The 24,939-nt window shown below is 41.7% G+C and overlaps 1 protein-coding gene and 1 long non-coding RNA gene across 4 annotated transcripts in view; one reads left to right on the plus strand and one right to left on the minus strand.

Moving 5' to 3' along the window:
• Positions 1-22,654, minus strand: part of PROSER2 (proline and serine rich 2) — a 30,280-nt gene extending 7,626 nt beyond the window's left edge. For 2 of the 3 annotated variants that reach the window (XR_008465330.1, XM_054194726.1), the window contains exons 1-3: positions 22,450-22,654; positions 12,423-12,638; positions 768-1,023 (exon numbers count right to left, since the gene is read on the minus strand). Coding sequence is in view for 2 of the 3 variants with exons in the window: in XM_054194726.1 (XP_054050701.1) it covers positions 768-1,023; positions 12,423-12,602 (436 nt within the window). In the remaining variant the exon portion in view is untranslated. The remainder of the gene's footprint in view (positions 1-767; positions 1,024-12,422; positions 12,639-22,449) is intronic. The other variant, XM_054194738.1, reaches the window with a different exon arrangement.
• Positions 22,655-22,761: 107 nt separating this feature from the next.
• LOC128906823 (uncharacterized) lies at positions 22,762-24,543 on the plus strand. The gene is made up of 3 exons (XR_008465334.1): positions 22,762-22,818; positions 23,348-23,497; positions 23,869-24,543. It is a non-coding gene; the product is annotated as an uncharacterized LOC128906823 (long non-coding RNA).
• The last annotated feature ends 396 nt before the right edge of the window (positions 24,544-24,939 follow it).

Consider the following 24,939-nt stretch of genomic DNA (forward strand, 5'->3'; position numbering starts at 1 on the left):
CTCAGCCCCCATTGCCAGAAGAAACTATAACTGAACTCCTAGCAATGGCATCTTGTAGGCAATGCTATAAATTCAAATAACCATATATACAATGCATTCACTAGAAGATGTCTTTCTGCCATGCATTCACAATCTGCATGTTAGCTTTACCATGTTTCAATGGCTGCTTTTTCCATAAGAGTTCTGAAATTCTTATTTATTATAACAGCCAGGAGAGGACACATTACATCCCACTGTATGTACTAGTTGATAAATACATTCTCTGAAAATGAAGAGAGGAAACTCTTCAGGGTGAAAAAGCAACATGCCATGTACTACCTTGTCACAAGCTTATTGATACGATCACATGCCTTTCAGTCCCCCACAAAGCAACACTACCAACAAATCTGCTACCCTAAAACTCCTAGAGAAAATCCCAAGAGGTCTTAGAGGGAAGCAGAGCGTGAACACCAGTCTGCCTTGCTGTGGTGACTCTGCATAATACTCAGTTCTGCTACAACTCAGTCACCAGGCAGGGTATTGCAATAGCAGTCCAACAACTTAATCATGTTCATGTCCTCCATGAGAGAGAGGGGGGGGAAAAAAAGTTACAGTAACAGCAAGAATTTCAGAAATCCCAAGTCAAATGGTCCTTAGACCTCCTGATGTGTAACAGATTCACCTTGACATAGTAAGAAAGGTACAGAATTTCTTTAGCTGTTTCTATTGAGAACTGGAGTATGTCAGGATTAGGTCAAAGGGAAAACTACACTTTCAAGAAATACTACTACCTGGTTCTGCATCTCTGCTAGGAGGGCCTTCATGGTCACTGCTCTCAGGTGTTGACTGTACTAAGTCGATGATATCTTCAGTCTCTGAATGACTGGACACATTTTCTTCTGTTGACCTTGGAGACTGACAGTGGATGCCACTGTCACGTAGGACTGGCTCCTCCAAGTCATCTTCTAAGGCATCTATGGTTTCCTCAAAGAACATGAGAACATCCTGCTCTTCGTGAGTTAAGTATTTCAGACTCTCATCATCCTATGGGGGAAAAAGAAAAAAGCCAGGAAGATTAACACCTTACAGGTAAGTACAGCTAAGTACACTGACAGCAAACACAGCACCCCTTTTCGAGGGCTGAAAGAAGCAGCAGTCACATCAGAACTATCTCCTGCTTGCTGTTTCCATCCCTTCCTAGAGATGCATGCAGCCACTACAATGCGAGAGGGGGGAAAAAAAAAAAAGAGAGAAAAAAAAAGAGCCAGGAGTTTACACTGCATTAGTTTTGACTGAAGAATGGCAACTGGCATTTCATCCTTTAAAGTACCTAACATTAGTTCAGTAGACAAGTGTCCACTTGAGTTGGAAAGAACAAATTGCTGAAAGATCATAAAGCAGTCCCCAGCCCACACCTGTGCCTTTACAAGGATTAAGATAGCTTCTTCACGCTCTAAACTGGAGTAAACTGCTTCAATTGCTGCATCAGGTTCAGGGACAAGGCTTGGGAGCAGCACGGAAGGGAAAGGGCGCATTCAGGACAGTCCAACGAAGGGGTTCATTCCCCTTTTGCTCTAGAACAAAGTGGGACTTTGCTTCTAGAGGCAGAGCCGGAGCTGAACTCTGGCTCTACCTCTGCAATCTCCAAGTTACCCAGAGTTACATGGTAGATTACAAAGAAGTAGTAACAAGGAGGGAGAGGGTTTCTGAAGATTTTTACCTTTGAGTTACAGAAAGGAAAAATTTAGAATAAATATGAAGACATGTTCCCTAGTGGGAAAGGGCCTTGGGCTATTTTCTCCAGCAGGAAATAATCCTGCAGACCACAGAAGTGATAAATAATCACTTGAATTATCCAAGTCTTCATTTTGTATGAGTCACTGCTCTTGATTAACTTGATGAATGCAATATCGCAATGAGAAGCTAGGCAGCAATGCACAAACTCTCCCCCTTCCACCTACACCCTCGGAAACACTCACTTTTCCAGAAGCTTGGAGGTGACAAAGGATGATTAGGAAAGGCACTATATTAAGACAATGGATACAGGAAAGACATTTCCCAAGGCAGCTGTGTAAGTTCTGGAACGTAACTAAGTATTGTTGAAAAGTAACTGATGTTTTCCCTTTTCTGGATTGAATTTCTCTCCCACCAGGCATATACTGGAAACTTTGCCATCAGTGGCTTGACAAGATAGCACCAGCAAAGCAATACAAGACAGTTTCCTTTCTCATCTCTACTTTTCACTTCTCCAATGACATCCGATTGTGCATGCAGGTAGAGTAACAAGGGTACTTCTCAATGGTGGATCCGGGGAATTTAGGTAAATACATAAAGATATGCAGTGCAAATATCCAAGAGGTAGATATGTTCTTGCTCAGGCAGCACAACTTGCTTCAAACTCACCGTGCCTGTTCAGATCATCTTACATTAGATTAAGATAGAAAAAACTGTATGCGGCTCTACCTATTAATTCAACTCCTTGCGCAAACAAAGCTTTTATCCCTGTCCCCAGCATTAAAAATAAGAACAATATACCTCTGTAGAAAAGTAATGCCTATAGATTAAGAACTATGAAGTGCTGCATTGTACCAAGTGGCAGTTAGTCTCTAAGCACTCAACACACTACAGATGAGAAAATAAATGCTTTAGGGCTCTTAGTTGCCTTCTGTGTGGCCTGTCAAACACCTTCCCTGTAAATAAATGAGTGAAAGACAGACACGTTGCCTTTCAGCCACTCTTAGTTCAGCCACTTCAGGCCAGGTTTGCTTATCTGTGGCTGCAATCATGTGAACACAGCAGTCTTCAGTGACAACCGGCACAGTTTTCTGTTAGAACAGAAGACTGAAGACTTGCAAGGAAATATAAAGTTGGTTTCAAGAAGAGGCTCATGCTACAACTACATTTCTACAGATTCAGACGTATTGTCATGAGGGTGAACATGGCTTGATGGCTTCGAAAGACGTACAGAGGTGAGGGTTTTTGTAACTTAGTCTTACTATTCACAGTGCACTGTCAGAATAAGTAACTTATTGCAGCTTGCAGTGAAACCGCTACAAAAAGCTTAAATTTGGATGTCATTTGCAATTGCCTATTTAAAGGACTAACTTCAAAGGCTGACGTATTCCACAGCTTGCACCCACCACATGGCAGAGCTCAGTTTTCAAAGGCCAAGGAAAGTTTTACAGCTGCACTTGAAAAGTGAGAGACAGACAGGCCTTCTTTTTTTTTGTCCTTAATGGATGTTGCAATCTCCTTCCTTCCCCACCCAAATACTCATAAGGCTGCTATGTCTAGTAGGCAAGAGAATGACAGGAAAGGAGCCGTTGTTAGGTAGGCCCTAGCTGGAGCTGAACGGGGCTCCAAGAAGCTTTTGTTTTGGGTGAGCTCATTGCAAGAGCCAGACTTCCTCAGGCAAAGGAAAGAAAGGGGGTTGTGTTGACGAAGTTCATAGTGGCAGCAGATCTAGACTGCGGTGCAGTACAGAAATGATTGCACCACACTTTGTTCATTTTTAAAGAAGAACTGCTCCCACATAAGCTTAACTCATTTGATCAAGAGCAAAACAGCATGTGAACGGAAGCAAAAAAAACTTTCAGAAGCCCTTCCTTCCTTCTAACCGTTGCTGTGCTGCAAGACTGAGCGCTTTTCCATGCCAGGTAAGATTTGCAGGAGGGTTGGTCAGCAGAGCTCTGTGTGATTTACCATCCCTCATGGAGCTTACTGAAGTGAGCAGTTTCCCATTAGGTGAAAGATCCGAAATGACTAATCATCCCTTTGCAAATACATACAGTAACTAGCATACCTAGATCTGAAAGGCCAACCTCATCTCAGCACTTTGATCTCTTTCCTCATGCTGTTTTCCTGCAAGATGACCAATGTCACATTTCTTCAGGAGGAAAAAAGAAAAGAAAAAAAGATAGCAGCTCTAGAGATGAGGCAGCGTTATGGCAGGTCACCATACTGAGATGCAAGGCATCCAGCCTGGCTAGAAACTCCCTCAGGCAAGGCATGTTTCAGTTTGCGAGACAAGGAAATAATCCCATTTTAGACACAGACGCACAGTGAAGATAAACCTACTTAAACTGGTCAAACCAAAGGAGCTCAGAGATGTAAAGCAAGCAGTGACTTGCTTTACCACTGGTCTGAGAACAGTGGTGTACTATAAAGTGCCCACCTGTATTACTTATAGTAGAGTTTTCAGAAAGATGTGAGGAATTTTGTCATGGTTAACTGATGCCAGTTTTAAACTAATTAGAAATAGACTCGGTAACCTTAGTTATTTCCCACATATTACAAGTACTAGAAGAGTTCATATTCTTTCTGGGCTGCTTTTCCAGTCCTCCTCTCTCCTTGAACAATCTGGGTTTTTAACAGTCAAAGCAGAGTCTTTTCAGTCACTCAAATTATGCCCCTCATACTTTCCGCCAAGTCCCTACTCTTAATACACGAAACTAAATCTCATACACACCTAACACTTCCAACTTTAAAGCTACCGTCAAAAGCCAGCCTAAATTTGAAACTTGAAAATTGTACCTTAGCTGAGGATTAAAAAGACTGTTTGGACAGAAGAAATTTTGGATGCAGACAGCTGAAATAACTGAGTCTGCTCAGCTGGCATTAATATTTTAGATCCCTGTGCAGCCAAACATTTCCTGCTTATACCAAACAGGAAAGAGTCTGTTATGATGGTGTTTGGTATAAAAGAGGGGGAAAAAAAAAAAAGAAACAAGAGAGAAAAGAAAAGAACAGAATCTGTTTCAAAGAAGAGATCCCTTTCCTCCTTTCCTACCTGTCCAAAACAATGACTAGGCCTAGAATTTTTCACATGCATCTGAAGCAAATCTTAACATCACATCCAGACCTAGACTCCTAAGACCAGCACAGCTTTGGCAGAAACAGAACAGCAGGGGAAATCCCAAGATATCTGCAGTGGTTAAAATAAATAAAATAATTCTTCTGAAAACTGCTAGAGAACCAAACTTCAATTAGCAAAGTACCAGGAAAACACCTGATTTATCAATCACTTGACAGTGCCAAAGAATTAACAGGCACAGTTCCATGGGGACAGAAGTGACCGGATGCTTCTCAAAAAACACCATAAAGCGAGGAAACTATTCAAATGTGTAGTAGAAAGAGACTGATGTAGCACCACTTAAGCCTTAGCCTGTTAATAACAAGGCAGGTAGTTCTACTAGTAAAAAGAAAAGGCAGGGGGAGGGGGGAAAGCCCTGCATGCAGGAACAGTATCCTAACAGGTACAAAAAGCTTCAGCACAGAAGAAAAAGGCAAATATCTCTAATTTTATTTATTGTAAAAGGAAAACAGAATGGATCATTCCCCTTGCATTGCTTAAATTGGAAGCAAGTGAATTACAGCTAAGAACAAGAACTACCATTCAGGATGAGACCAAAAGGTCCGTTCAGCTCAGTAGCCTGCCTTCAGCCACCAGTAACAACAGGACAGGGGAATGGGGCTGGGAAGAGCATTCCTGTAAATTGATTGGATTTATATGTTTCTTCCCTACATCCTTCCAGTTTCCAGCAATACATGGCTTAAGGACTTCCCAGTTGCATCCGCATCTGTGTACTTAATAGCCCTTAATGAGCTTTTCTAGCATGAATTCATCTTATTGTTTAAGCCCATTTAAATGGCTGGCATTCACAACATTCTGTGGCAATGAGTGACATAGTTTAATTGTGTGCTGTGTCAAAAAGTACTTCCTTTACAACACACTATCTGATGATTTTGATAATACCATTTCATTTGGTGAAGACAACTATAACATTGAATTGTTGTTTTCTTCAGTTTATTAACATAATTGTACCTGTGTGCTTCATAATAGTTAGCAAAGCATATAAACAATAGGTCATAAGTGAGGAAACAAGTGGTCTAGAAGTATTTAAAAAATAAACTAGATCAACTGAAGTCATAAACTGATTAAATTGCTCCTAACCTACTTTTAAAAAAGCAAGCTAAAGCAATGCAAGATCTGCTTGAAGTCTGAAGACAAAGTCAGCCTGATCATCTTATAATTTCTTCTTCTCTTTAATTTCTATGTTAGAACAACATTGAGAAAAACTGTGAGATGTTTCAGGCAAAAGCCACTAAGCACTTTTTATAGAATTCAAATAATTTCACACCAATCTCATTTCTCACAAGAGGGTTACTGATTTGGCCAAAAGGCATAAGCACAAGGTATGATAAGCCTTGATTTGAAGGCTTTATTACATGGTCCCAAAAAAAACCACACTCAGGGATGAATAAGGAAACTATGCCAAGATAAAGTTACTCCAAAGTACCTATGTAACTGGGGGGCAGGGGAGAGGTTGTTATTTTTGCAAGTAGCATGATGTACTGTAAGTTGTATAATGAAACAAGACAAGTCCTGAACAAGACTTGTCCTTACATCTCTATTATCTGATACTTCACTAAAAACAGCAGACAATTAACTTAGTCTGTTGATGCCCTTATTCTGGAAGATGTTGCTGTAAGAACTTGGTAGGACAGAACGAGACCTTCATGAACCATTTAAGTGCACTGGTAATCCACAAGATGAAATTCAGTTGAAAGACACATGAATATAGAGTGATGAACAATGTCTAAGCGGCAATATAAGACAGAAGGAGTTGCAGGTCAGTTTAAGTGCCATAAAGATGAAAGAGTGCTGTTCAGGTATGCGAATGTTGTTCTGGGATATATTAACCAGGGTGATGAAATAACAGCACATCCTCATTTGGAACACAGAGTTCAGATTCAGTCACTGAACTTTGGAAAGGATGCAGCCAAACTGGACCGGCTCCAGAATAAAAGAGTTTAGCTACACAGGAAGGCTGGAAGAATGGAGAATGTTATGTTTTAGAACAGGGAAGAACGGGTGGTAGGCACACGCAGCCCTGTATGTATTTTTTTATATATAATCTTGACCACTATGTGCACTAAAGGCAAGACAAGTGAAAATTGGCTTTCACATTACAGAAACTCTAATCCAAGTATTCCTTGAAAGAGATAGGGCAATACAAAGAAACCGCTTTGGATGTTCAGGAATGCCTATCAGTGGGGGCTAAAGAGCAGAGCTGCACACCTGCTGGAATAATCTCTATCTACTAGATCCCACTTTGAAGCAGAATGATGCAGTTTATAGATGCTGAAGGCAATTTGCACCCTATGCACATTCTCAGCAGCAGCACACCTCACAGCAAGGTCATTCCTTGCTAGGAGTCAGGCTCTTTACCTTAGTTCTACACTCATGGCCCAAAGCCCCCTTCCTTTCTGCTTCTTGCCCTGCTGGTAGGAACAATGACCCCTATTTTTCTAAGGCATGCTGCTTCCAAGTCACACTAATATCAGTTTAAAGTGGATGAAGCATAGCATAGCTCTCTCCACACCCTGTAAGGAATGGCTTCCACCTGCCCAAAGACAGCTGTATCCATGGAAAGTATCAAACAGTCATGAAAATTCTTCTCCTTTTTTTTGTGTATTGTTATTTGGCAAAGTACTTGGACATGGTGAAAGCCCCTTTAGTACACTAAAGCCTGCAGAGTATCAGGATCAAAGGGGAAAACCACCTTAATTTTATGAAAGGAGTATTTCTCAGGACTTTCCCTTGAATGTACCTAAAACTCAGCTCAGCATCACGAGACTCCGTGTACTCAAATTGTGAGAGAAAAGGTGGCAGTGGGCTAACAGACACACATTTTGTCCTTTTCCAGTAATTCCTAAAACCACACTGGAATCCCAGGACCTCTTCAGAGAGGCTGGGGCAAAGAGATAGTAACACAGTGCACTTAGAAAACCAGGCATGTTGCATTTGAATTATCTGTACCAATTCAAAAATTGTAAAGGTCATAGCAACTAATTTTTAGGCTCCAAGAAACACCGTAACTACAAAATAACCAGGTCAACCCTGAGTTAAATGGCTGTATGTAAAATAAGATAATGAGACAGCTCAGACTACTGAGAAGATACTTGTTTTCTTGTGTGTGTAACCTATGTTCAAGGTGTCACCTGTACTGTACAAGGTGTCTGTTAGTGACAAACCATCTTCAATGACTGGGTATCAAGTCTGATTAGAGCCACGGACGAAGCTTGTTAGCAAACAGAATAAGCAAGGCATCTTTTTAGAATCATGGCCATCTGCCAACTTAAGCCACTTGATTAGCGACCAAAAGAAATAGTCACTTGACCAAATTCTGAAGGTCACCACTGCCCCAAAAAGAGTGGTGATGAACTGTGGCATTAACCAACGATCTGTCTGAACCAAAGACAAAAATAAAATAAAAAACCAAAACCAAACAAACAACGCACAGCATGATCCATTGAGAGTAACAAGAACTCACTATCCCTCAAACCTATCACTCAGTAAAACATGTTCAGATACATAAGGTATAGTTCTGAAGTCATATCAACAGATCCAAGGCACTGACACAGATTATTACTAGTGCAGTTCCAAGTAGCACAGCTCACTTTAGGTACAACCAGCACTTTCTGGTATGATTTTCGTAAGTGATACTATTGTCCTGGCATGTTACTCACACCTAGAAACTAAAGCAGTTACTCATGGCTGAGAACAGATACACAGTACAATTACCTGAGTGAAGCACTGAAAAAAGGATTGGCTTTAAGAAGTCAGTCTGTGTCTTTTCAGTCAATGGAACAAGACAAGTTGCTTCAAAAAAAAAGCTGAGACCTAGTTTTATCTCCAAATTAAGCATCTTCAAGTTGCTGCAACCATATTTCACTGCAAGTTAATTCTTATACCAGGTATCAGGTAGTGTCATTCAAGAATGGGGTTTGGAAGTCAGAATTGCCAAGCAGAACACAGTGGGTTTTTTACCCTCCCCTTTGGATCATGCAACCAATTCCACCTATTGAGAAGGTACACTTGTCTCACCCTTTTGCCAATCATATGTATGGATACCACCTTCGTTAAAAAGAAACCAGAATATATGTGCAAATTCATGTCCTCCTATATAGGAATTTTTATGGTTATAAAAGTTGATGTGAGATGAAAATACCAAGGCAAACATTCCTCCCATCTAAATGTAGGCTCTTGTACTCTTCAGCTACTGTGATAAATTTGGCAGCATAAATCCAGATCCAAACAGGTATCATTTATATGGAAAATTCTATGGCAATCGAGACAGGACATCAGCACCTTGCTCTCCATTAAAAAAAATAAATAGGGCTTTAAGGACTGCAATTGTCAAAGATTAACTAAAAGCACCATTGTGTAGGTAAGAAGCAGCAGAGAAATCTGGCAAAATTAAACTGAACTGACAAAGCTTACTGGTAAGAATCACACACAGAATTTTAAGACCTTTTTGGCACATGGCAATTCATGTCCATCTCCTAGTCATAGAATCTTCATGCTTGGAAAGAACCTTTGAGATCATCAAGTCCAACCATACAAACAAAAAAAACCCAAACCCCTACAATCTCTGCCACTAGAGCATGCCCTGAAGTGCCAAATCTAGACGTTTCTTAAATACCTCTAGGGATGGTGACTCAACCACCTCCCTGGGCAGGCTGTTCCAGTGCCTGACCACTCTGTCAGTAAAGTAATTCTTCCTAATATCTAATCTAAACCTCCCCTGCCTAAACCGACAACCAGTTCCACAGCAAGTAAAGCCAGTGCAGACACACAGTATGCAAGACAACAATCAGCCACAGCAGCTCTAAGCAGTCAGCACAGGCTAAAGACGGTCCAAGTGTTTGTCTCTATTATCACATCCCTAGGTTTGTTTGAATTCCACAGATGCAATACAAAGGTTATATTTAGTGACTAATGTAGTTTGACACCAAGAAGCTTAAGAGCCGTTTTTCTATAATTGAGTAGGAAGAAGCCTGCAGCAGTACAGGCCTGTCATAAAAAAACCCCACTGCTACATTTTTTTTTCTTTGCAAGGCCATTAAAAAAAAATTCTGACCTGACTTTTTTTTTTGTTGTGTCTCTAGGTGAACAGACCCAGAAAAGCGATAAATGAGGAGGCAGGTAAGTCTGTAGTTGCTTTTGTTTCAGAGTTAAGAAGGCCTGGTCTGCCTGAAAAACCTGTCCCTCCCTTCCTTTCTCAGAATTTAGGTCTAATAAGAAATTACAAGTCTACATAAAGCTATCCATCCCCTCCCTCTCATTAGGCCATCAAAATTTCTGCATCTTCTGAATCTTTATAGCAAAACTACTGAAGCAAGATGATCAGGTCTCTAGGACCATGTTCTAACAACTAGCTTTTCCTCTTACGAATCCCCCGATGCTTAGTGGGCTGTAAAAAAAAAAAATAAATCACTTTTAATACACAACTACACAAGCGTATAGGAAGAAAAATATTTGAAGAATACTGCTCTTTATCCTGAGGATTTCTAAAGCCTGTTTCAGTGCTGAACAGATAAAAGGTATCAGTGGAACAATACTATTTTCTTACATCAGATCACAAAAAGGAAAGATTTGAGCAACACTAAAGACCCGAGTTCTATTCATGCAATTACAATTGCCTGAATTTCCTGCATATTGAGTTCACCACAAAACCCCCTCTGAAACTCAGAAACTGAAATTATGCCTTTATTGAAAAGAGTTTCCATTCCTTAACTTGTTATTCTACACATGCTACTTGTCAGCTTTATCAGGCATGCCACCTACTATACTGCTGGAAGAACAGTCATGGAAAGAGATGTGTGGCACCAGAATTAAACTTGTCGGTACACGCTTCAGTTTCTTAATGCGCAAACTCAAACAAGACAAACTAGAGGCTTCGGGAACTTCTTTTGCTGATGCACAGGTCTGATGGGAATTGCCTAAACCTGCAGCCAGCTTTTACTCCATCTATAAATTACTGCATTACAGAGTAGGAAGGGATTCCAATTCTAGCTGATGCATCGTCATACGGGTTATCACATGGTAAGATCTAGTTAGGCTAAGGGAATCTATGTCATTTTCTGACACAGCAGACTCAGGACGAGACTCTACAAACACACTGATTTATACATAGCCTCGTTATTCAATACTGATTTTTTTTTTCAAATAACCAGTCTCACACCTGCTACTGCAGCTAAGAATAAAACCCACGGAAACACGATTGGCTACTAGTTTGATAACCTGGAAAAATGGTGTCAGAGTAAAGCATAAAATTAACTTGTAATTCTGCATAAAATTAAGTTGTATTTCTTTAACAAAGTGCAGCTCTCACTGTAATTCTCTAAGATCCAATCAGTCTTCATATCATAAACAACATACTCTAAATACCCGAGTACAAATGGTGCACTTGGCTACTCTCTTGACCTTCTCCACCTGACCCTTCACAACTTTGTTCTAGAGCAGATCAGAAACAGTTAAGGGACTAAATTTATTAGTACTTGTTTTGTGGTTTAACTAGCAACACATGTTACCTTAAGGATACAGCAGAATATTAACCAAGTTATATTTTCATTAGAAACAACCAAGACAGAGTATCTTTAGAACTACCTCAGTTGCCAAAAAGCTCACGAGGTAGCACAAACCACGGAGTATTTCTGATGTATATAGATAAATACAGGTATCAACTTGCCAACTTATCTTCATCACTTATTCTTTCACAGCAACAAACTACTTCACTAAAAGGAAGCCAGCAGGGAGGGCAGAGGGAAAGATATGGAAAGCCTAATTCCATGTTTAAGGCAAGACAGAGATTGATTCCCATTTAGGGAAAGCACGTGTACCGGAACGCTCTTTGCTCAATCAAAAATGGATGCTTTTCAAATGGTTGTGATGATAAAAAGAAAAAAAAAGGTGCAACGAACCATACCTGCTTTCTAGGCTTAGCCTGTCACAGTACAAACAGTACTGTTGAGTTCATTGCCTGAATCATCCTGCTAATAGGAAAAATGCAGAAGTGCTCCTACTCCCTCAATTACTCACATACTATTTAAATAGCCACACGCTCATATGCACTCATGTGAAGACGGCTTTGTTTATGGTGACGTATTTGTTACTCACCCAATTATATGACGGTGGAATAAGCCGAGACCTTCATTCAGTAGTGTCAACAAGAAGCTTAAGCAAGAAACAGCCTATAGAACAAACACTATCCTTAAGTTCCTTTACCAGCTACTTAAAGCAAGGGTAGAGATGCGCATTGAAATGTGCACCACGTGGGTGGTTGCACTGAGCTGCCCAGCATAATGCCTGCTCCTTACTGCCATTCCCAGTTCTCTGGGAGGAACGGGAAGAGAGTAGCACTCTCCCAGCTCTCAGACACAATCAGACCAGAATAACAAGCTCTTGTACCAAATCAGAGTAGTTATTACTGGCCTTGCAGTTTGTTAACAACCAAGACCACAAGCAACCATTTAGGATTAGAAATGGCAAAAAAAAAAAAATCAACGCTTAATAAAAAAAATAATAAATCCTGCGATGTAAGCAAAGCTACTAATGTAATGTGTAACACTAAGCATAAGGCTCATTAAACACTTACCAAGGCAAGATTTCTGCACCTAGCTTGGCTGCCACGATTCTCCATGCTGCCACCACTCTCCATGCTCCCAAGTGCACACTTTGGAGAGATTTCGGATGCCATTTCAGGAGAATCTGACAAGAGATTTCTAGGCATCACACCTTCTTGACTGATCGATCCTGATGCAGCGTAGAATGTCATCAGCGTATTACGTAGGGCTGCTAGCTTTATTCATTTCTGAAAACAGAGGACAATGTGTTATATTTAAATCTGGTATTTAAAACACTTGAAAAGGAGTGGAAAATAAATATCCCACACAAGTTAATAAAGGGCATATCTTCATGCTCTAGAACATGTCTACCACCTATGGGCACCTTTTAAAAATGTTGGTCTTACTCTAAAAAGTGATTTTAAAAATCCAACATAGCAAGGTTCTACCCCATCTCATGTGCTTCCAAATCAGTTGTCTACAATTACAAGCACAGACCTTGCATACCTGTCCTACAGATTCAGTTTGCCTTTGCCATTATGACACATCATTAACAGTAATAAAATCACATTGTCTGAGAGACCAACTGACCCAGTTCAAATATCTTCATCTTTTATTAGTTTTTTAAACAAGAATTCTATTTATCAGATCACACAAGGGAAACAGAATCCAGTTCACTTCCTAACGCTGCTGCAGTTAACTCGTGTGTTACTGAATCAGCTCTTTCCCAACTACTTCTGGTGAAAGATCCATGAATAGAACTTAGTGCCATTTTTGCACCACTGCATTACATAGCAAAATTGTGTTTTAAAGCTTACAGAGCTTTCATTTCACTCAGCCATGAAGAAACAGTGCTTGTACATTTGGAAGATGCTTAGTGGAACAGGCATATGCACCAGCATATCCACTTACTGGAGCAAAAGCCCCCAGTTTTTTCAGACATCCTAGTGCACAGTTCTGTAATAACTCTCTGAATTGACATCATTTCCCAAAGCACTGGCAGAATTTCTTCCTTCATTCTCAAAGTATCACAAAAACAAAAGTTATCCTTGTGCACTAGCAGCACAAACAGCGGGTGGGTAAAAAGTAGACCCTAGCTCATTTCCCCAATACCTTAAGACATCCTTTCCAACAACGAGTTGCCTTGTTCTTTAACAGTCCATCTTTTCACCCACGCTGCCTGTGACCAGGAAACAGCAGTGATGCATTCATCAAAACAGTTGGTTCTGAGGTGCCACATTATAAGCAACCAGCTGGGAACTGGACACCATTACCCTGACACCATACAAATGAAATGAGATGGTCCTGCTTCCCAAGTGCTTCTCCCTTTATTATGGTTCACGAGGCGACATGAGAGGCAAAGTCAAGTCTGCATTTCCAATTCAATTGGATTACTTCACCTTCCTCCCTACCCCGTCAGCTGAGGGATGAGAAACCAGAGCCTCCTGGTAAGCTGATTAGTGTTTCATAGTAGTGAGATATCATCTGTCAATACTGAGCAACAATTCCATCCGACTGATCGTTTCCTCCCAGGAGAGGACTATGACATTACCAGAGGTACGTACAAATGAATGCTCCCTCGTCTATGCCGTAGCACCAACATGTGTCCTGTGGGAAGGCTCCCACACAGTGTACCTAGGCTGCATTCCAGCAAGTCTTGGAAGCACACTGCACGTAAACAGAGCACTGGATGGCCACAATAAAAGCATCTGATAGCCTTTCTTATGAACATTAGGTCTAACAATTAAGATCTAGCCTTGCTTTTACATAGAAAGAACATTCTTCCTTTCTTCTATTATTAACATTGTCTATAAATAGATACAATGCATCCTCAAGGTAATAATCTTTAAGCGATGCTACAGAGGTAGAAACATGCTCTTGATCCCGATTTTCAGAATCACAAGAGCACTGCAGCAGCTGCTGTACCTCTGATTGCCACGTACCCAGGCTCAAACCAAAAACCTATGCTGCAGAAATCCCAACTAAGAAAAGAGCAGCCCAAGTCTAGAATGTATCCTGCAACAGCAGCTCTATCTACAAACAGCCCTGTGGCACTGAATAGCCACACACAAACAAACATACACACAAGAAAATAGATCTCATTTTTAGAAGGCAACATTATCAGTGAAAATCTTGACTCCTCTGAAGTACCACACACAAACACATACTCGCAAGAATATATATATATAATTTTTATAAGGCAAGACTATCACAGAAAATCTTGACACTTCTGGAATTCACAGAAAACTCCCACTGAGTTCAGATTTCATTCCATGACTTTCAAGGTGATGTTCAGATGGAAAAGAGTATTTTTCTAAGGAGGGACCTGCAAGAGCTGAGTACTCCTACTGAAAGCCAACATAAGGTGAGTGTTATTTCTCATCAACACTTTAAAGCTGCAGCATCAATTTTTATTCAGGTGTCCCAGTATAAACTGCACATGCTGTATTTCTTCAGTCCCTCAATAATGTGTTATAGACAACTACTAGATTTCTAGAATTATACTCAAAACTATTTGTGAACGTTTTATAGACTAGATTATGAGAGGTCATAGCTCCAGATACAATACATATCATAGACAAGACCCACATTTAAAGACTAACCAAATAGAGATACTAATCAAAGTTACCAAGAAACCAATGAATGGGCCAAAACTTTAAGGCAGAAGAAAGTATTTCAAAAGTACTGTTCTTCTTTCCCCAACAGCAAAACCTTAGCATAATCAGGTCTAAGCTTCAGAGCAGGCTATCTGCATCCAGGACAGCAGGAACACCCAGATTCAGTAGTAATAAACATTAAAGCCACAAGTTCTAAATAACAACAAATAACTCTGCTTCCAGCAAGCTCCTGTTACTCATTTTGGAGCTCAAGCTCAGTTGTTTCACAAAGTTCCTGAACAATGAATAAAGGCAGTGACTGCAACTGGTTAAGAGAGCCACCCACACAAGATCAAGTAGCAAGCATCATGGCACAGGTTCTGCTTTTGTGTTGTAAGCCGTGGCTTCTTTGGAGCTTTTATTCATTTCAGAAAAGCTTGGGAGCGGGTGTGATAGCCTGTGAGCCCGCAGAAAAGGGTGGGGGAAAAGATCTTTTTCCCTTCTCTCTTTCACATCATCTTTAACTCTTCAAGGGGACATGTCAATAAGATCATAACCCATTCATATACATTATTTGTTCTCCCCTTTGCTGTGTTTTTTATGCTCTAAGGAAAAAGTCCTACATAAACAGTAAAACACTGCTGCAATACACATAGCACGCTTTACAGGCAAATTCTCCTCCTAACCACAGCTTACACAGAAGTCCTTTCAGCCTTTCTATATCCCCTCTATTAAGTGACTTCGTGGATTTAAGTTAGAAATAGCCAAGAATCTAACGAATTTCAAGACAACCCCACTGCCTGTTTCAGTATTACTGCCTAGGTAACAAGCAAGAGTTCAAAAATAAGGTAGCCATCCTCAGAGAGAGCAAGAACAGCAGGACAACAGGTGGCTTCTCCTCCTGACCTTCAGAGATGCATTAAATATGAAAGTTGCTCGCAACAGGATTTGTTGCTTGGTCTATTCAATGCACTGTAGTGGGGTTTGGTTTTGTTGTTTGTTTTTTGTTTTTTTTTTTTTTCTTCTTAGTTTAAGAGATGCGTGCCTGTACCATCAGGGATTAATTAAAAAAAAAAAATCAGACCATGATACAAAAGTGCAGAAGTGTGACAGGAACAGTACGATTCGGAGAGAAGATCCCAAATATTAAACCAAAAAGGCATCTTAGGGCAGTTGTGATTCTGTCATCTGAAATGATCACTCCTTGGTTACACTAGAGCTAGCCTTTATGAGATATTTAAAGCAATAGAATTCACATATCATGCATGTTTATCAGAAGGCAGTAGGAAGAAATTTAAATATTCTGAAGTTAATGTTGAATTGTACCTCTAAAGATTTAATTTTGCTTTGACAGAGGCACATAATTCAGAGACACTGTATTAAGTTAGGATCAAAGATAATGTGCAGTCTGTCCTTTTAAAAGGGGTATTTTTATAGTTTTGCTGACTACCTCTTTACTGAAGTTCAATGTTAACATTTACAAGGGACTGCTTCTGTAGTAGCAAGAGACTGAAGAAATTGTTTATTAATAATCCTATTTGAAGACTAGCTTAATACGCAAAAAGATCAATCCCACAAAAATGGAAGACATTTAGAGGCTAGAAGTCAACTGCTACATAAGCCAGGAGCCAAAAGCCAGGAAACGGACAGCCTCGTCTCATTTAGTGCACAATATATTTAAGGTAATTAGAGTTGACAATTTTTAGAAAGTTACCATACATTTTTAAAAAGGCACAATATCAGTCTCTCCCTGCCTTCACTGTACATAAAATTTCTAGAATACTCTTTGCATAAAAGATTTTTTAAGCTACTTTTCTAAGAATCACACACACTTTCCCTGTTCTTAAACAGCGATTTCTCAGTGATACAACTGAAACAGACAAACTGGCCGGTGAACTTCAAGGTTTCTTTGATCTGTCAGCTGTACACAGCCACACCAATGCACACACTCAGCTCTGCACACACCATCAGTTGTCTTATACTCCATGGTGGTGCTTGAGTTTGGAGCATTAAGCAGCTGGAAAAAACATCTGAAAGTACTCTGAGGTCATTCAATGTGTTACTGTGAGATACGTTTTTAAAAATGATGGTACAGGGGCAGGCTGGAGACCTGTATCTCTATTAGCTTCTGACAGTTAGCAGCAGATGCTGAGGGAAGAGTGTGTAAAACAAGGCAAACAGAGAGTAGGAATTCATTCAGATTCCTGCATGCTGTGGTCAGGAGACCACAGGGCTTCCCAAAACAGGCCAAGTATTTGTGTCTAATAACCTGACGAATTTTTCTTTGTATTAAGTGCTCCTGCAACATACCTTTGAACCTGCTGTACAAGATCACAGCTAAACAAAACCAACTGGCCCACGACATGCCTTCACTGAGCCACTGCTGCTACAGACTCCTCAAAAGTAACCAGTATGGCGGACGTATTTCCTCCTTATGAGCAGAGCTATCAGCAACTGAATTATTCTTACCTCCTTCAGTATATGAAATACAGAGTAAATCCTTCAGCTTCAGAGGTAACCCATGTCCTACTCTTGTGATATACAGCAAGCTTTAAGCTTTCTGGTAGAAGAATAGATTAAGTGACAGTACTGCCTACAAAGGACAAACCTCACGGGCAAGCTGACTAACCCTAGGAGCACACAGGATGGCCGACCAGGTATTGCTTTGAGCACACAAAAACCCCAGAATCAGTAAATTTCTAAGCTGTTCTTATAGAAAGAGTCAAAACAAAACTGAAATAACAATCAACAATGCTTGATATTTAGAAACTAAGGTAAACCAAAACTGGCCAACACAGTTAAATTCTGACTTTCTTCTCCATATGTGCAGATGCTTCTGATAATGTGCTAATGCACTTTATTATGATGCACATTCCTTATCTCTCATGAAAAATCCTGTCTGTCCAAAACAGTTATGGCTATTTAACATCCAGGATCCGGGAAATGTTCCTGCCCTTGTTTAGAGAGGGACTGTCACCATAGCACAGTCAGCCAAACAGAAATGCTGACCATTAAAAGAAAAAAAGAACAACAACAAGAAAATACATGCCACCCCCCCAGTCTATGACAGCACGGTCCTCTAAAGAAGAGCCACACCAACAGCATTTTTGTGGACATTTCCTTGGATATCAATTCTGATTGGGATTTTCAGAGCCAGCACTGAGTAAGTTGAACAGTGTTTAACAAAGTGGGAACTCAGTACTCTCACAGTAGCATGGCAGGCCAAGACAGACATGCAGCTACAACCATAGTAATTACAGTGTTAACAAGTATGTGAGACTCACAGAATTCAAGGTAATTTAATGCAAGTAACCCCAATATTTTGTTTTAAACTTTCTCGTTTCTGTGGTACATTTGTGACAATTGAAACTTTCCTCTACTGGCTGGAGAGCTGCAAAAACCATTAGTTTTAAAACTAAAAACAAAGATTCTCTCAGTTCCCTAAATCTGGAAGCTGGAACCTCAAGAAACACACTGAATGTCATTCATACAACTTGCACTAGAATTTGTTAGAGCTGCCAACAGTGAAATAATTAATCCTGTGTACATAAGTTTTTAAAAGAACTGGATGGGCAAGGCACCAATTCAGTAAAACTTAAATCCAGCTGACTTCACTAGGATATTTCATCACACGCTTAAATGGTTTGCTGGATTGGATCTCAAATTAAATGTAGCAACCACTTAAAAAGAAAGGAAACAATCACAAACCAACATTTTCATCACCTCACTAATAATTCAATTACTACCATGAATTCTCCAAATCATGCTTTGCGCAGAAGCAATGCTTAAGGTCACACCTTTGACCATGTTAATCCAAGCCTCAAGATATCAGAAAAAGAGGGTTCAAAACCATGTTTCATTCTTAACTGGTCTTTCTGGATTTTCAAGAACAGCCTTTTTAGTTTTTTTGAGGCCTGATAACTTCAGAAACTTCGTCACCTACTGAAGACAACTAAGTCAACGCAAGACAAGTGAGGCTTTGCAAAAGCCTAGATCATCATTACCTCATCATCTTTTCTGCAGTGTTTGGGAAATGCTGCTTCTTTTAGAACAGATAATGGAATACCAATGTGGGATTTGACAATGCCAAGCACACTGGTCCAGCCTCAAGACAGAATTTATTCAGGAGAAATCTGTGAAGCAGGTTCTAACATGCCTTATCCCTTGCAAGTAAACTCTGTTCCCAGCTCACTACATCAACAGCAGCTTCAGGTGAATCCTGTTGCCTAAAGCAAAGGAGACCAGTGACAAAGGCTCATATACAACAGCGTGGCTTAGATCACCAGAGAAGGATCCCTGAAGTGCTCACATTTCCCATGCACTTACAGCAACAGAATCCTTTCCTACCCCAACTAAAAGTAAAACTATAGCCAGTGACAAGTAGTTACTTTTCTTTGGATTACCGCCTTACCCAAGGATAAGGGTAAGGCTCTCACTGGTACTCTACAGTTGAGATTTGATGACCAGCATCTGCTCAGTGGGAAAACTATGTACAATATCCAGGGCTGTCGAGTCCAGTATTATATGAGGCTTTAAACACATTCAGGTGATGGCCGAGATCTCCTCTGACTTCAAATGTCCTTATGCAAATTTCAACAAGGAAAGCATCCAATTCTTTCAAAGTTACTCTTTTCAAATCTCCCCTGTTAACATCAGGGCGGTGCTATCTATGACAGCCAACACTTTAGAAACATGAAATGTACATAAACAATTTCAGGCACAGACTCCTCTGTAATTAGTCAACTTCTGCCTTGTTACAGGTGTGTAGCATCACTGGGGTTTAGGGTTTCATTATGTAACTACTGTCATGGCAAAGGTGAACCAAATCCTGTTTTACAAAGTATTTAAGACAGCAAGATAATTTTCAGCCCCAGTATGTCTGTGTCACAGTCTCACAGCTAGATCTTAGGTGGCTTTCCTATGCTTCTTTTAGTGATTGCTGTGCTGGTATAGGGAGGAGGGCACAAGACATCTGGAGCACAAAGCAGAGGTGTTTACTTTAAAAAGCAGGTAATTTAATGCACTTTTCATTCCTATGTAAGTACATAAAGGTCTGTCTGCCCAAGGCAAACAGAGCTGAAAACAGCACTGGCAAAACATAGCAGTAAAGTCTTGCCCTGGACTTTCCTTGGTAGAGGGGGGACGGGAATCAATACACACCCAACTGAAAATGATATCTTTAGAGCAATTAGTTACACTGGAAATTAAAATTCCTTGCTTTTATTTTTTTAATTAAAAAAAAAAAAAAGGAGGAGGGAGGACTTGGTAACAGTGTTTGACACAGCCTGTCTGGCTGGCTTTGAAAGCCACATTCATATGCTCATTTATTTTCATGCTCCAGTATTTTAGAAGGTCAGTCAGCCTGAGACTTGTCAACTGTTCAGGAGTTAAGTTGTTCCAGCTACTATATCCAACCAGCAAGCCCCTCTGCCAACATTCTTGGTTAATATTTCTCTCAGAGGCACGCAGAGAAAAAGCAGCTATGACCAACAGGAGGAGAAGAATTTTACTACTGACAAAATGGAGAGATGTAGTATAGAATCTCCCTGTTCCATTCCGGTGTCAGGCATTACTTGTACTTCTAGCCATAAAACTTGATTTTACTCATTCAGTCTCTGTTGGAAAAAAACCCAAACAAATCCTTGATAAGAAAGGCCCAGCCGGAAAAGTCTATTCCATTTCTGAGAAATAATACATGTCTTCATTTCTTGAAGTCCCAAGTGAGCAACTTTTTTTTTTTTTTGTCGTCCTTTTTAAACATCCGCTCCCCCCTTGTACAGCACTAATTACTGCAAAGGAAGGAGAAAAGCCACAATCGTTATTCTCTATAGTAGTACTTGTGCAATGAAGTCCATCTGCAATGCTGCATTAGTCAACAATCTGTAAAAGAGTCTTAAAATAATACCTTTTTATTAGCTTAAGCCAGTTTTAAAAGCTTTTGTAATTTCTAAGTCTTATGCTTTAGGGTTTGGAAAGAAGTCTTTCCTTCTGTGCCCTTCATAAATGGAAGGGGAAAGAAAATAATTGTTACTTACATTTCTGATACTTGTTATAGCTTAAAGTCCTTGCAAAATTTTTAGAAAGGTATACAACCTCCTCCAGATTTCTTTCCTATTTCATCTGCGTGCTTGTTACCACAGGAATCGCCTCTTGCTACACCCGCCCACAGGACCAAGCACCACAGAGCTCCACTTTCAGCTACCTCCTCTCGGTGCCACGCTAAAACAAAAACTATTCAGGAAACATGCCCTTGAGATCCTGGATTACTGAAAATCCCAAGAGTGTTTTTAAGGCTGTGGTTTCTCTTACACATACTAAACGTCGCCCGAACTACCTAAGATTACGATCTTAAGAAGCACCAGCCATCTCACGCTTACCATCTCCAGATGGAAAAGGCACCTGACAACTGGGGGGGGAAGCATTTTGGGCTAAAATCTGTTATTGTTTGAGCCAACAGGTTTTGCCAACGGCAAAATTAAATTGCAGGCAGTCTGAAAACAATGCAGAGGAATACAGCAGCTCTTTCCCATCACCCTTAGTCAGTCAGTAATACCATACATCCAAAGTTTAACAATGCACGGGTATGAAACCTTTCTTTAACTCTCTTTTCCTCTTTTTTTGTTGTTGTTTGAAGTTGCCAGTTATGACACACAAGTTGTTTGTAGACAGGATGTGATGGGGAAGAAAGAGAAATCCAACAGGGAAAAAAAAAAAAAGAAAATTAACCCTTAACGCAGCTCGATGCTGGGAAACTACACCTCGCATGCAGTAGGAAAGCGGTTAGCGAAGAGTTTTTCTCCTTCCCTCCTCTGTTCACAGGGCAAACCCCCGTTCCTGGCTCCCCTGCGGGGCTGTGCCGGGGTCCCCTTTCCGCCCACACCGGCGAACAGCGGGGCCAGAGCCCGCGCAGCGACACGGGACAGCCGCAGCAACTGGCGTGAGGGGTGTGTGTGTGTGTGAAAAAATTAATTAAAAATCCATTAGTGAGTAATAAGACCAACACTGAACCATTCCTATCGAGGGCTGACAAACGCGCGGAGCGCTCCGCGGCCTCTCCCCCAAAGGGCCGCTGAGAGAGACCGAGAGGGGGGCAGGCGGAGGCTCCTCGCCTGACGGCCCCGGCTCCCCTCACCCGCTCCCGGGAGGCGGGCGCCGGAGCCGGGGGCGAGGGGGAAAAGCGAAGACCCCCCTCAGCCAGAGCAGGGGGCGAGAGGGGGGAAGAGAAGACACACACACATCCCCACACACCCCTCAGCTGGAGCCGGGAGGCAAGCGAAGAACCCCCCTCAGCCGGAGCGGGAAGGAAGACCCCATCCTCAGCAGGAGCTGGGGAAAAGCGAAGACACCCCCCCTCAGCCGGAGCCGCGGCGGGGGGAAGAGAAGACCCCCCTCAGCCGGAGCCGGGGGCGAGGGCTGGAAGCGAAGACCCCCCTCAGCCCGATCAGGGGGAGGCTACACTCACCGGCCGCAGGGAGCCGCACCGTCAGGGCGAGGGGCGAGAACGAGCCCAGACGAAAGACGGCAACGGGCAGGTGCCGGACCGACACTTCGGAGCGGGCGCGGGCTCTACCGAGCAGCCAGCCCCGAACTCATGCGCACTGCGGCCGGCCACCACCCACGGCGGGCGATTAAAGCGACAGGCGCTGGGCCGGCTCGTCCCATGTGGGGAGCGGCGCCCCGTCACGGCTCCGCCTCGCCCGGGCGGGACGGTCGCCTTTGTCACGGGTCCTCTGGGCAGGGCATAAAGCCGGTACTCCTCCTTCTTTCCCTCACGGGCGGCCGCCTGCGGTACGCTCTGGTGGGATGGAGGGCTTCGGCTGAGAATCCTGAGGTAAAACCCTGTCCAGCCCTGGTGCCTCAGGGCGGGAGGGCCGGCCCCGGTTGTGAGGTGGTCCCGGCCTCGATCGTGAGAGGGGGGCGGCCCCGATCGTGAGGGATGAATTGTGTCAGGGGAACGGCCCCCATCGCGAGGGATGAATTGTGTCAGATCTGGTGTCTGTGGGGCTTGTCCCTCCACTGAGCCTCCGGGAGAGGTTGAGGGTAAAAGAGATGAAAACAGAGGGTCAAAAATGACTGGCCTGACCTGCCTGAGCCTCCCTCTTGCATGAGGAAAGGAAAGGGGTTTGGGTGCCTTGTTAATCTATGCCACCCACATATTTAACAGCTCAATAACAAATACTGCCTATTTGTACTCTTATTTATTGCTAATATATCATCATACTCGCTGGAATTTATCAAGTAATTATGTCCCCTCCCTTCTTCAATGTGCAAGGCCATGGCAGCCATCAAATTAACAATCTGACTTATAATGCACTGTAAAAACTTTATCCTGATTTCCTTATTTCTCACCCATGCTGTAGTGGCAGAAATGCTCCTAAAGCAAGAAGTACTTCAAACTTTGGAAGATGGAGGTGTGTCAAAAAGATGCAACCCTTCCCAAAGTAAATGGCATAACAGAACCGGGAAGGGGGAGGAGCTGTGCAATGTGGGTCACCAAGGGCAGGGAAAAGGTAAGACCATCCCCAATCTGCAACTTTCTCTTGAGCGTCCTCCAGAGTGGCAGGAGTGATGCCCAGGAGGAGAGCAAATGGTTGGGATCCCCAAAAGAGATTTATTTACCTTACATAATTTTTTGGTTATTTTAAAGCTGGTGTCTAAGCTGTCTGGTAATTCTACAGTCAAGAGAGATAGGGTATCTCCACCAGCTTAAGACAGGTTGGACAAATCATGCTGTGAAGAAACGTGTCTCCAGTGGACGTAGAGTGGTGAGGCCTGACCAGAGTCCTGCATGTCTGTCTTGACTGAAGGCCTAGTTCATAGCTTGCTAATGTTGGGCTAGATGAATCCCACCTCTATTTTTCATTCTTGGCTCTCCCAACAGCTTGGTACAGGATCATGTGACTGTCCCATGTAACATCTGATACACAACAGCACGGGAGAGGAAAGTGCCATATTTCATCAAGGAGCAAAGTGGGACTGGTGTCTACTACATGTAGACTCTGGTTAAAGAATACATCTTTCTTCCGGAAACATATTTAATTCAAGAATATACTTAAAGGCAAGCATGCGTTTTACTGATTTCCAGTGTGGGGACATCAATACACAGATGCAAAGTGCTTTGAGATTCATTCATCGATGTGGGATGTTAGATAACTTCCATCTATTATTCTTACAGCATTATGTGTAAGTATATGCTAACTCACCGTGCTTAAGCTAAAACTCTCCTTGCTGAGTAGGACATCACCTTGGGAAAGCTCTTAGAGTTCCAGGACTTTGTCAGCTCCACAGTGTTATTTTCTTTATTTTTTGATTTACTCTCAGTACCTTGTAATATCATGTCTAGTCTTATGTTAAAAATGTGCTCTGTCTACATTTTTCTACCCCAGGTGTGTCTGAAAGAGTTTTTTGTCCTTTTGATCATCATTTGTATGTTTTTTCTTCTTTCCTCGTTCTTCAGCATTACCAACTGCTAATCCCAACACTAACTTCATTCTAGGAGAGCAACTGTGTGTTGACACATTCTGTCCTGAAGGTGGTGAAATTTATGGTGCACAGTTCCAAGTACACAGCCCATTACTATGTATTATAGAGGACTTCCCTCCTCTTCGCTGTGAAAACTTGTTATACCAGTTTAAAAATATGTTAGGCAGGCATCTCCTTCCTCTAACATTAATCATTAATTACCATGCGATACTGACATTTCTGGTTGCTACTTAATAGAGCAAAACAGTATTTTATGTGCATTTCTAACTTCTTCTGTCTTACTCCAATGTCAATGTCACAACATACCCAACTGTCAGTGTCAGAACAGTCCTATGTATGGGAAGCCCATTCTGCAGCCCCTCTGGAAATGCTGCGCAAACCAGAGCCTCTAGAACAAGCCCATGTTTGCAAAACTCCTCTTGGCAATCTGACTCCTTTTCCTTGTGTTACAGGCCAAAATTCAAGTTTC

This window comes from Rissa tridactyla, chromosome 1 (genome assembly GCF_028500815.1).
Source record: "Rissa tridactyla isolate bRisTri1 chromosome 1, bRisTri1.patW.cur.20221130, whole genome shotgun sequence".
Classification (NCBI taxonomy): Eukaryota; Metazoa; Chordata; class Aves; order Charadriiformes; family Laridae; genus Rissa; species Rissa tridactyla.